Source organism: Bombina bombina, chromosome 8 (genome assembly GCF_027579735.1).
Source record: "Bombina bombina isolate aBomBom1 chromosome 8, aBomBom1.pri, whole genome shotgun sequence".
NCBI classification, from domain to species: domain Eukaryota; kingdom Metazoa; phylum Chordata; class Amphibia; order Anura; family Bombinatoridae; genus Bombina; species Bombina bombina.
The window spans coordinates 158,557,513-158,572,335 of NC_069506.1; the positions used below are offsets into that span (position 1 = coordinate 158,557,513).

General features: G+C 36.2%; 1 protein-coding gene across 1 annotated transcript in view; it reads right to left on the reverse strand.

Moving 5' to 3' along the window:
- Nucleotides 1–14,823, reverse strand: part of PRKCG (protein kinase C gamma) — a 711,210-nt gene that overhangs the window by 270,652 nt on the left and 425,735 nt on the right. The window contains exon 5 of the mRNA XM_053690662.1: nucleotides 6,072–6,203. Within this exon, the coding sequence (XP_053546637.1) occupies nucleotides 6,072–6,203 (132 nt within the window). The remainder of the gene's footprint in view (nucleotides 1–6,071; nucleotides 6,204–14,823) is intronic.

Here is a 14,823-nt window from a genome sequence, read left to right on the forward strand (position 1 = left end):
TGAAAGATTTTTAGAAGACATATCTTTTGCACGCATAACTTTTAGGCACTTTCACTTTTTATATCACATTTTGTCTATACAAGATACAGCCCCTGATAAAACACCTCTCTGAAAAGTTTTCTGAATATTGCACCCCTGACCAGAACATCTGTGTAGATGAATCCATGATGACATTTAAGGGAAGATTTCTTTTTAAGCAATATATTGCATCTAAGCATTCACCTGTGTTATAAATTGTGTGAATGCACTACAGGTTATACCTGGGCATTTTACATGTATGAAGGGAAAGATATCTACCTAGAGCCACCTAGTTGCCCAGATTCTATTGGCACAAATGGCAAGATTATGTGGGATATCCGCCCACCCTTGCTGAACAAATACTACTATCTATGGCTGAAAAACTACTATACCAGCATAGTTTTGTTTAAAAATGTATTTTATTTTGAAAATCTAGCCTGTGGCTCAGTGCACAAAAATCACACAGGTTTCCCCAAAACAATGTAAAGGGAAAGCATCAGCTTTATGCCATGATGAAATGCTGGCCCTTCAGTACACTGAAAAAAAAAAGATAAAGTCTGTCCACAATGCATGATGAAAGTACAGTGCCAGTGTCTGTCAGTGGAAATAATTACCAAATCCATAAAACAAAACTACATTGTTGAGTAGAGCAAATATATGGGGGGAAGTAGATTTAGCTGATCAGTGCATACAACCATATCTGGTTCAGGACAAGACCAAAGCCTGGTACACAAAATTAGCCATATACTTAACACATATAGCAGCCTATGATTCATATGTGCTGTACAAAAAGCAGACAATACAGAAAAAGCAATACACTTTCATGGAATTCGTACTAACGATCAGATATTTTGTTTAACCAGACCTCTAATCCTCCCACATTTGAATCAGAGAATGTCCAGAGACTTTGCGAATAGTACTTTCCTTCTAGGATTCCCTCCAAAGCTTGCAAAGAGTCCACCCCCCAGAAAAAAGAGCAGAGTCTGTTTAAAAAATGGAGTTAGGACTGATTTTAGCTACAATTGCCCATCCTACCAATCTCTACCTGGACTATGTATCACAGATTGTTTTAGAATCTACCATACAGAGAAACTATTGATTCAAAAGACTCTGTATGTGTTATTTATTTATTTTATTATTCTGTATTCCTGACCTAAGCTTGTCCTGATTACTATTTGTCCCAGCTTGGCATGTTCCTTTTTAGGTTAAGCCCAGCTACTCTAAGGTCATGATAAACTAGGTGCACAAAACAACACACAATACCCTACCTAGAATACCCTGGGTTATCTACCTTAGCAAATGTTATGACATGATGGGGGTAATTTTTTTTCCTAGGCTGCCATACTGTCTCAAAGGTAGCGTAGGATCCGAAAATTAATGTGTGAAATTTGCCATATTTAGCCCTGTAACTTCCCAAAACCCTATAAAACCTGTAAATGGGGAGTATTGTTGTACTCATGGGACATTGTTGAATACAAATATGGATGTTTTGTAGCAGTAAAACATATAAGGATTATTATATAAACAGCGAAAAACACACACACACACAAAAAAATGACAACTAAATTTGCCCAGGTTTTGTGACTAAGTGGCTACAAAAAAAGGAAAGTTCTCCTCTGTGAAAAGCATAATTGGACTGATCCTAGGGTGTTACTCACCATAGAACAAACTACTGAGCTATTGATCATTTTGGTACAGTGCTTCTCTTTTAGTATATATTTTTATAAAATAAAAAGACCCCTTTTGGAATTACCTGGGTTGTCTACTTTTACAAATGGTATGCAATGATGGGGGTAATTTTAATTTCTGAGCTGCTATACTGTCTCAAATGCAACATAGGCCCAGAAAATCAATCTGTCAAATTTCCATGTAAATGGGCAGTCCGTTTATTTGGGTCTGTAACCACCCGAAATCCCAGAAAACCTGTACAAATGGGGGTATTGTACTCATGGGACATCACTCAACACAAATATGGGTGTTTTATTGCAGTAAAACCTATTACGATTATAATATTCACAATAAAAAAAATCTGTGTGCTTGCTTGGAAAACATAACATTTCTTAATGTTTCACACTTACTTAGATTTTGTTCAAATTAAATTATAGTTCATATATAAATATTTTATCTCAAAAGATAGCATTATCTGTCCTCTGAAAAATGACATAAGTGTGGGTGCACTTAGGGCCAGATTAGAGTGGCGCTCTAACATTTACGAATGATCGATATCAGGTTTATCACGGCTGTTTGCGTGCATCGGATGTAGCACTCGTGTTACAAGTTGAAAGTAAACACGATCGTTCGAGCGCAATTTAAGTTAATGTGTCTGGGGATATCACAACCTTAGGGCACTGGTTGTGTTTTTCGCGAAACAAAAAAGTGTCACAAAACACATCAAAAATATTTTTTTAAAGTACAGTTACACTCATTATAATACTATCTAATAAAAATTATTAAAAAAATACATAAAAAAGTTATTAGGACTCAACGATATAAGGTCTCAGGCGTTAAATAAAAAAAGGTCTGCAAAGGGCTTTAACAGAAAAACATACATATGCATTTCTTAATTTGTATATGTATGTTTGTGTATATATATATATATATATATATATATATATATATATATATACATATATATATATATATATATATATATATATATATATATATATATATATATATATATAAAAACACTTACATACATATGTATACACATATAGACATTTATATAAGTGCATTGGAGCCCTTTCAAGTCAAGTAGCTGAAAACATGAAAAACATATTTATGCAATATTCATATTTAATAAAGTGTTTAACCATGTATTTACTGTAAATATTTCACATCCCAATGTTCTTCACATAGGGGAATATGATCTATGTATTTTAAAATAGATATTCCTATATATTTCTGTATATAACTATACCTATATATAATTATATATATATATATATATATGTATGTATATATTTTACCAAAAAAACACTATATATATATATATATATATATATATATATATATATATATATATATATATATATATATATATATATATATGTATATATATGTATATATATATATATATATATATATTTAAGAATAAATAAAACATATTCTGCTATGTGAAGAACATTTAAATGTGAAATATATATATTTCAAGTCAAGTAAGCACACTTGAGAAAATACTATTGGGCTTGTGCGACTTTTTGGGTGTTGTTTATTTTTCCACTTTTTGGGCTCCATTGAAGTCTATGGGGGAATAGGTTAACGAGGTTGCGATATTCCAAATTTGTGCGTTGGGCTAGCACTTGTGTGAAAATATTTTTTACTTTTGACTTGTAAAAAGCTTACTTCTAGCGGAATTAACGTGTGCGCGGGAGCACAAACTACCGCTCCACCCGTAATCTAGCCCTTAGTAGGCAAACAGAAACTTTATAGTTGTGGTCCCTAATCCACAGAAAGTAACATTTGACAATGTAATTATGTGACCAGGATGGGTATCCACATATGACATTTTCTGACAATAATATTAGGGAGAAAATATAACAAAAATAATACAAATATAATAATGCTTATTATTGCTAATATATGACAATAATAATAATAATAATAATAACAATAATAATAACAATAATAATAATAATAATAATAACAATAATAATAATAATAATAACAATAATAATAATAATAACAATAATAATAATAATAATAATAATAATAACAATAATAATAACAATAATAATAATAATAATAATAATAATAATAATATATTCATTGGATAAAATGCAAGCTGATATAAAATCTCAAAAAGCCAGAAGAATTATTTGGTGTAGCAGGTTGATTATTTATAGGTGCCACCATTTTGGATCCTAGGTTTCACTGCAGGTATGTGAAGGTGCTGAGAGGTGCTGCACATGTGCAAATACATCAGCAGTGGTATGCAGTGAATTTTAAAATGGCGGCACCCATGACTAGAGGAAGGTAGAGAGTAACCCCAATACTATACTTATAAAATGAATTACATCTTAATGTCCCTTTAAGTAATATCTGGAAGTGGGTACAAGAAAATAGAGAAGGGGCAGTATGTGAACAAAAATGTACTGCACATATGAAATGGTACAGTGAGCACAGACGGATTAAAAGTCTTATACACATTTAATAAACAGTTCTTATGTCACAGATGGCTTGAACATTAATGCTGCATTGAATTGAAGGTGCTGACAGCATTTCTGAACTGGTGCGTGGATACGCTTCTTTACAGTGTGAGAGTCTTATGGACAGAAATCAATTCATTTCCATGTACTCTTTAAAAATATGAACAGCAACCGAGGCATATGTTAAAATATTTAGGACTAGATTACGATTGGAGCACTAACAGTTATGCACGAAAAGGGGTTTATCACAAGTGTCAGGTTATTCTCTCGTATTACAAGTCGAAAGTAAACATGATCGATTGAACACAATTAAAGTTAACACGTGTCAGGTTAGCTTGACCTCAGAGCTCAGAGCTCTGGTTAACTGTTTTTCGAGACAAAAAAGTTTCACAAAACACATCAAAAATATGTTACAAAGTGCACTTACAGTCATACAAAGACCATCTAATAAAAATTCTTTAAAAAAAAAATATTGCAGAAAAAAGTTATAAGGGCTCAAAGATATGAGGTCTCAGGTGTTAGAAAGAAAAAGGCAGGCAAAGCGCTTTAATGTAGACATAGATACATATACATGTCTAAAGATGGATATCTAAGTATATATATATATATATATATATATATATATATATATATATATATATATATATATATATATATATATACGTATATATATGTATGTGTGTGTACATATGTATTTATATGTATATATATTTATTTATTTAGACATATCTGCAGTATACACATATAAACATATGTATAAATATATACACAGTGACAGAGCCCTTTGCAGTTAAGTAGATGAAAACATGAAAAAAAATATATTTATGCCATTTTCATATGTAATAAAAAGTTTAACTGTGTATTTACTATAAATATTTTACGTTAAAGTGTTCTTCACATAGCAGAATAGGTTCTATGTAATTTTAAACAGATATTCATATAAATATCTGTATATATCTATAACTATATATAATCATGCATATATATATATATATATATATATATATAGTATAGATATATGGTACCAAACAAAATACCATTTGGATATATATGTAGAAATATGTTTTTTATGAATAAATGGAAGATATTCTATGTGAAGAACATTGGAATGTGAAATATTCATATATTCACGTCGGGTTAACGCTCTTGACAATATGTGCTCGGGTATGTGCTTTTGACTCTCGTTTACTTTCAACTTGTAATATGAGCACAACCCGATGCACGTAAAAAGCTTACTTTTAGCGCAGATAACACTAAGGGGGAAAAAAAAGACTTTTAGCTCTGTCTCAATTTGATTGCATAAATGAGGCATATGAATAAACCTACATGAGTTTTTTTTTTTTTAATGCAGCTCCATTTATGTGACATATACAAACAAATCATTATTTTTTAGTGATACCTGTAAATTAAAGTGCCAACATGTTGCTGTTTGAAATACGCTGTAAGGGCATAAAATGCATTAAAAATCTTGTTTGAACGTAACGTTTTTTAAGATAAACAATGGTGACTTCTGTACAACAAATCATCTAGCGATACAGCAGCATACCTGCTCAACAGAGGGCCCTGCTGCAAAATGTTTTTGGGTTCCCCAAAGGTAACTCAGTGGTAAACAATAGTAATAATATACATGCTGCTCTGTATGGTGATTTTTGAGAATAGATAATGATAGATAATGATAGATAGATAGATTCTACACACATCTATATGGCTGCTGTACCCCCCCAGCACTGGGCCCTGTTGCCACTGCACCTGCTGCACCAATGGTGCTTTGTTTTTTTGTATCGATTTATATTATCACCAGCAGAAACCAATAGAATTTATCAAGAGAAGTTAATAATCCAGTGAAAAAAATTCAATAAAAATTACGGTTCTGGTTTAAGAAATGATGAGTTTTGCTGCACTTACCTGTGACCTGGAACTCTTCATCATGTATTGCTTCCACCCTGATGTGCATCCTACCCCGACGCTCAGTATGATCCATACCGCAAAGACTGGGCACACTCTGAACACACCGTTTATGCACATTCATTTCACAGCCTGCAGGAAAGTAGCATGGTAAGACTGTCATTATGAGAAATATTTGTAAGGGTTTTTTCTAAGTACTCTGATTTTTTTAGTTAGGCCTAAGAGCAAACTGTCTATGTTCAAAGAAACACTATCAGTTGTGTGGGTATCTAATGATTTGATTTTTCAGCTTCTGTCTATCTGTTATTTCTGTCCATGAAGCAGCAATTTATACAACAAATTTACAGAACAAAACAGGTGAGGAATTATACCTTATCGATAATATTATTTTTAGTAGGGTTTTGTAAATTACCTCAGCAAGAGCATTTTAATGAAAATACAGGCAGACAAAAAGTCCTTTATTTATTTAAAGGACTTGGTAGTCAAAATTAGGGTCCTCTTATCTGTTTGATGGCTGGAAAACTGTAAAATCTATTTTTACACTTCACATTTACCCTATCTCTGGAGGGTACAACTGGCATTCATAATTCAAACGTGCATGTTGTGCCAGGGTATATAATTTTGCAGCCAATTATATTCACTGTTGACACAGGTGCTTAAAGAGTTTTACAGTTCTACCATTTAAAGAACGCTTATTTTGACCACTAAGTATATTTTATCTTTTTAATTAACTGTATTCATTTTTGAAAAATAGAAAAATGGATGTTACATTTATGAAGATAAAGTGCAGTACAATTATACATAGTGGCCTCTGATATGAAACTATCAGTATGGGAAAATATGTGGAAGCATTAGCTTTCCTCATTTAAAATTTCTTTGGTATTTTGTTAAAAAGATAGTAAAGTCCAAATTAAAATTGTATGATTCAGATAGGGCATGCAATTTTAAACAACTTTCCAATTTACTTTTATCATCAAAATTGCTTTGTTCTCTTGGTATTCTTAGTTAAAGGGGAAACCTAGGTAGGCTCATATGAAGGCCGCCTGTTATCTGAATGCATTTGACATTTTTTCACAGCTAGAGGGCGTTAGTTCATGTGTTTCATATTAAAAAAACATTGTGCTCACGCACATGGAGTTATTTAAGAGTCAGCACTAATTGTCTGAAATGCAAGTCTGTCAAAAGATCTGAGATAAAGAGGCAGTCTGCAGAAGCTTAGATACACGGTAATTACAGAGGTAAAGAGTATATTACTATAACAGTGTTGGTTATGCAAAACTGGTAAATGGTAAATAAATCGATCATCTATCTTTTTAAACAATAATGTTTTTGGTGTTTACTATCCCTTTCATCTTCACTGTATATTTGTAAATCACACACACAAATACATGTTTTTTATTTTTAAGTATGACATAAAGGTCACTGTATAGCACATCTGCAAAATCAAAATAAATGAGATTACTTATTTCTAAAGAAAACTTCTGCTAAAACAGTTTGCACTAATATAGGAGTGTCTATCCTTAGAAAGATTGTTATAAGCAAAAACAGAAGGCGTTGTAAAGCTCACTTGGATATCATTGCTGTTTAGTCATTTCCCTACCTCTGAGAAGTATAATGTGCTAGTTTGATTTACATAAGCATTTAAATTGTATAATACCCTTCAGTCACTGTGTAAATTAGGTAGCATTAAATCACAAAAAAATTTTTTGAAAAGTAATTAAAGGGAAAGTAAACAACAAAAATGTTATTGTTTAAAAATATAGATAATCCCTTTATTTACCATTCCCCAGTTTTGCATAACCAGCACTGTTGTAGAAATATACTTTTTACCGCTGTAATTACCTTGTATCTAAGCTTCTGCAGACTGCCTCCTTATTTCAGATCTTTTAAAATACTTGTATTTCATGCAATTAGTGCTGACTCTTAAATAACTTCACGTGCGTGAGCACTGTGTTATCTATATGAAACACATGAACTAACGCCTTCAAGCTGTGAAAAACTGTCAAATGCATTCATATAAGAGGCAGTCTTCAAGGGCTTAGAATTTAGCATATGAGCCTACCAAGGTTTAGCTTTCAACTAAGAATAACAAGAGAACAAAGCAAATTTGATGATAAAAGTAAATTAGAAAGTTGTTTAAAATTACATGCCCTATCGGAATCATGAAGGTTTAATTTGGACTTTACTATCCCTTTAAAAGAAACAAAACAAAACAGGAGCTATTGAATCTCACATTTAAATAAAGAACAATCAAATGAGACCTCCAGTGACCTGATTCACAGTGGACACAAGAAGTCAGTGAGAGACAAGGCATGAACAAATAATAATGCTGGGGACTGGGTGGGGCTAAGGTAACCAGCATGCAACTGCCTTATCCCACCAGGCAAATGCCCTATCCACAGTCTGGCATGTAGTGGAGTAGTTTCTTATTTATTTTGAGAATAAATTAAAATGTACTGGAATTAAAATTATTACTTGTTTATTTTATTTTTTAAGGAACTGTTTTACTTTTGCTTTAGTTATTTTTTGTAATACAATTATAGCACTACCATATGATTATACATTGCTATATTTGTTTTAAAAAATAGGTCAAGCTATTTTCATTGGCTGGGTTTTATTAATGTAAAAAAAAAAAAAAAAAAACGCAACCAGAAACTCATCAAAATAAGGGATTGATAGAAATATATATATACTTGTTAAACTTATGTTACTAGCTATCAAAACACAATTCTGACACTGATAACTAGGGATGGGCATATTTTGCAACATTCAGAAAATGTAACCAATTTTAACACATTCTTTTGTTTCGAATTTCGAATGTACAACATTCTAACATTCGTTTAATGTAATGGTATTTCTAATGCTTTCTTTAAATGTAATATTCAATTTTAATTTTTCTAATATTTCAATTTGAATTATGCAATATTCAAATTCTAAATATTTGAAATTATATATTTGTAAAAAAAATATTTCTAATGCTCTCTTTAATAAAGGTAATATTCAAATTATGCAATATTGGAATTAGAAAAATTTAGATTAATATATTTGTCTATTATGTATTAATTTACTAAATTCCATACCACATGAACTATTGAAGTTCTGAATAGTATTTGTTAAATCGAATGTTACATTATATATTTCGAATCTGGATATTCGAGCAATAATAATGGACATTTGAGAATGAAAGTAACAGTCGAAAACTGGAAATAACATTTGATTACTAAATTTTAATTTATTTTCATTCTTATTAACATTCGATTGTCCAAAACAAATTTCCACTGGACTATTCATTCTACCAAACGCATTGCATTTTCAGCACATTCGCCCATCCCTACTGATAACGCATTGATAATTGATTTAATACTAATGCAGTGACTCTGGGGTTCATTCTAAATTCTTGGGGTTAAGACAGTGAAAAGGGACACGAAACCCAAAATATTTCTTTCATTATTCAGATGGAGAATACAATTTTAAAAAAGTTTCAAATTTATTCTATTATCAAATTTGCTTCATTCTCTTGTTATTCTTTGTTGAAGAGATACCTAGGTAGGTAGGGTCTGCATGTCTGGAGCACTACATGACAGGAACGAGTGCTGCCATTTAGTGCTCTTGCTAATGTATAATATTCTTCCAAAACTGCTACCATAGGGTGTTTTAGAAATGTGTCAACTCCTAAGCATACATCCCTGCTTTTCAACAAAGGATGCCAAGAGAACAAATAAAAATTGATAATAGAAGTAAATTAGAAAGTTGTTTAAAATAACATGCTCTATCTGAATCATTAAATAAAACTTTTGGATTCGCAAAACTGGTGCCATATAGTACTGCAGACATGTACATGCCCCTGAGCTTACCGTCTTGCTTTTCAACAAAGGATAACAAGAAAATAAAGACATTTTGATAAAAAAAAGTAAAATGGAAAGTTGTTTAAAATGATATGTTCTCTCTTAATCATGAAAGAAAAAATATGGGTTTCAAATTCCTTTCATCTAAAGGCATATGCAGTGACTTTGGGGTTCAAGATAAAGTCTTGGTGCTAAAACAGTGGTACTGGGATTCTGGATTTAATCTAAAGGCATCGGCAGTGGCTCTGGGGTTCAGGCTAAATTATTGGGGTTAAGACAGAGATACTAGGTATCAGGCTGTAATATCAAAGCACAGACACACTAGACAGTGATAGACAGTGATAGTAGGGTTCAGGCTACATTATTGGGGTTAAGACAGTGATACTGAAGACCAGGCTGTAATCTCAATGCACTGATGGATACATTATTGGGGTTAAGACAGTGATACTGGTGATTCAGGTGTTAATTTTAAGGCACATACAGTGATACTGTGGATCAGGCTGTCATCTCAAGGCACATATAGTGATATTGGGGATCAGGTTTTAATCTTGTTGCACAGATAGTAATACTGGGGATCAGGCTGTTATCTTAAGGCACAGATAGTAATACTGGGGATCAGGCTGTTATCTTAAGGCACAGATAGTAATACTGGGGATCAGGCTGTTATCTTAAGGCACAGATAGTAATACTGGGGGATGGGGATCAGGCTGTTATCTTAAGGCACAGATAGTAATACTGGGGATCAGACTGTAATCTAAAGGCACAGATAGTAATACTGGGGATCAGACTGTAATCTAAAGGCACCGATAGTAATACTGGGGGATGGGGATCAGGCTGTCATCTTAAGGCACAGATAGTAATACTGGGGGATGGGGATCAGGCTGTCATCTTAAGGCACAGATAGTAATACTGGGGATCAGATTGTAATCTAAAGGCACAGATAGTAATACTGGGGATCAGGCTGTTATCTTAAGGCACAGATAGTAATACTGGGGATCAGGATGTTATCTTAAGGCACAGATAGTAATACTGGGGGATGGGGATCAGGCTGTCATCTTAAGGCACAGATAGTAATACTGGGGATCAGACTGTAATCTAAAGGCACAGATAGTAATACTGGGGATCAGGCTGTAATCTCGATGAGCAGATAGTAATACTGGGGAATGGGGATCATGCTGCTATCTTAAGGCACAGATAGTAATACTGGGGATCAGGCTGTCATCTAAAGGCACAGGTAGTAATACTGGGGATCAGGCTGTCATCTAAAGGCACAGATAGTAATACTGGAGATCAGGCTGTAATCTCGAGGCACAGATAGTAATACTGGGGATCAGACTGTAATCTAAAGGCACAGATAGTAATACTGGGGATCAGGCTGTCATCTCAAGACACAGATAGTAATACTGGGGACCAGGCTGTCCTCTTAAGGCACAGATAGTAATACTGGGGATCAGGCTGTCATCTAAAGGCACAGATAGTAATACTGGGGATCAGGCTGTCATCTAAAGGCACAGATAGTAATACTGGGGATCAGGTTGTCATTTCAAGACACATATAGCAATACTGGGGGTCAGGCTCTCATCTTAAGGCACAGAGACAATACTGGGGATCAGGCTGTCATCTTAAGGCACTGAGAAAATACTGGGGATCAGGCTAATATCTTAAGGCACAGAGACAATACTGGGGATCAGGCTGACATCTAAAGGCACAGAGACAATACTGGGGATCAGGCTGTCATCTTAAGGCACAGAGACAATACTGGGGGTCAGGCTGTCATCTAAAGGCACAGAGACAATACTGGGGATCAGGCTGTCATCTAAAGGCACAGAGACAATACTGGGGATCAGGCTGTCATCTTAAGGCACAGAGACAATACTGGGGATCAGGCTGTCATCTTAAGGCACAGAGACAATACGGGGGATCAGGCTGATATCTTAAGGCACAGAGACAATACTGGGGATCAGGCTGTCATCTTAAGGCACAGAGACAATACTGGGGATCAGGCTGTCATCTTAAGGCACAGAGACAATACTGGGGATCAGACTGATATCTTAAGGCACAGAGACAATACTGGGGATCAGGTTGTCATCTAAAGGCACAGAAACAATACTGGGGATCAGACTGATATCTTAAGGCACAGAGACAATACTGGGGATCAGGCTGACATCTTAAGGCACAGAGACAATACTGGGGATCAGGCTGATATCTTAAGGCACAGAGACAATACTGGGGATCAGGCTGTCATCTAAAGGCACAGAGACAATACTGGGGATCAGGCTGATATCTTAAGACACAGAGACAATAGTGGGGATCAGGCTGACATCTTAAGGCACAGAGACAATACTGGGGATCAGGATGTCATCTAAAGGCACAGAGACAATACTGGGGATCAGGATGTCATCTAAAGGCACAGAGACAATACTGGGGATCAGGCTGACATCTTAAGGCACAGAGACAATACTGGGGTTCAGGCTGTCATCTAAAGGCACAGAGACAATACTGGGGATCAGGCTGTCATCTAAAGGCACAGAGACAATACTGGGGATCAGGTTGTCATCTAAAGGCACAGAGACAATACTGGGGATCAGGCTGTCATCTTAAGGCACAGAGACAATACTGGGGATCAGGCTGTCATCTTAAGGCACAGAGACAATACTGGGGATCAGGCTGTCATCTAAAGGCACAGAGACAATACTGGGGATCAGGCTGTCATCTTAAGGCACAGAGACAATACTGGGGATCAGGCTGTCATCTTAAGGCACAGAGACAATACTGGGGATCAGGCTGTCATCTTAAGGCACAGAGACAATACTGGGGATCAGGCTGTCATCTAAAGGCACAGAGACAATACTGGGGATCAGGCTGTCATCTAAAGGCACAGAGACAATACTGGGGATCAGGCTGACATCTTAAGGCACAGAGACAATACTGGGGATCAGGCTGTCATCTAAAGGCACAGAGACAATACTGGGGATCAGGTTGTCATCTAAGGCACAGAGACAATACTGGGGATCAGGCTGTCATCTTAAGGCACAGAGACAATACTGGGGATCAGGCTGTCATCTAAAGGCACAGAGACAATACTGGGGATCAGGCTGTCATCTAAAGGCACAGAGACAATACTGGGGATCAGGTTGTCATCTAAGGCACAGAGACAATACTGGGGATCAGGCTGTCATCTTAAGGCACAGAGACAATACTGGGGATCAGGCTGTCATCTAAAGGCACAGAGACAATACTGGGGATCAGGCTGACATCTTAAGGCACAGAGACAATACTGGGGATCAGGCTGACATCTTAAGGCACAGAGACAATACTGGGGATCAGGCTGATATCTTAAGGCACAGATACAATACTGGGGATCAGGCTGACATCTAAGGTACAGAGACAATACTGGGGATCAGGCTGATATCTTAAGGCACAGAGACAATACTGGGGATCAGGTTGTCATCTAAGGCACTGAGACAATACTAGGGATCAGGTTGTCATCTAAAGACACAGAGACAATACTGGGGATCAGGCTGTCATCTTAAGGCACAGAGACAATACTGGGGATCAGGCTGTCATCTAAAGGCACAGAGACAATACTGGGGATCAGGCTGACATCTTAAGGCACAGAGACAATACTGGGGATCAGGCTGTCATCTTAAGGCACAGAGAGAATACTGGGGATCAGGTTGTCATCTAAAGGCACAGAGACAATACTGGGGATCAGGATGTCATCTAAAGGCACAGAGACAATACTGGGGATCAGGTTGTCATCTAAAGGCACAGAGACAATACTGGGGATCAGGCTGACATCTTAAGACACGGAGACAATACTGGGGATCAGGCTGTCATTTTAAGGCACAGATACAATACTGTGGATCAGGCTGTCATCTAAAGACACAGAGACAATACTGGGGATCAGGCTGTCATCTAAAGGCACAGAGACAATACTGGGGATCAGGCTGATATCTTAAGGCACAGAGACAATACTGGGGATCAGGCTGATATCTTAAGGCACAGAGACAATACTGGGGATCAGGCTGATATCTTAAGGCACAGATACAATACTGGGGATCAGGCTGACATCTAAGGTACAGAGACAATACTGGGGATCAGACTGATATCTTAAGGCACAGAGACAATACTGGGGATCAGGCTGTCATCTAAAGGCACAGAGACAATACTGGGGATCAGGTTGTCATCTAAGGCACTGAGACAATACTAGGGATCAGGTTGTCATCTAAAGACACAGAGACAATACTGGGGATCAGGCTGTCATCTTAAGGCACAGAGACAATACTGGGGATCAGGCTGACATCTTAAGGCACAGAGACAATACTGGGGATCAGGTTGTCATCTAAAGGCACAGAGACAATACTGGGGATCAGGCTGACATCTTAAGGCACAGAGACAATACTGGGGATCAGGCTGTCATTTTAAGGCACAGATACAATACTGTGGATCAGGCTGTCATCTAAAGACACAGAGACAATACTGGGGATCAGGCTGTCATCTAAAGGCACAGAGACAATACTGGGGATCAGGCTGACATCTAAAGGCACAGAGACAATACTGGGGATCAGGCTGTCATCTCAAGGCACAGAGACAATACTGGGGATCAGGCTGTCATCTAAAGGCACAGAGACAATACTGGGGATCAGGCTGTCATCTTAAGGCACAGAGACAATACTGGGGATCAGGTTGTCATCTAAAGGCACAGAGACAATACTGGGGATCAGGCTGTCATCTTAAGGCACAGAGACAATACTGGGGATCAGGTTGTCATCTAAAGGCACAGAGACAATACTGAGGATCAGGTTGTCATCTAAAGGCACAGAGACAATACTGGGGATCAGGCTGTCATCTAAAGGCACAGAGACAATACTGGGGATCAGGCTGTCATCTAAAGGCACAGAGAC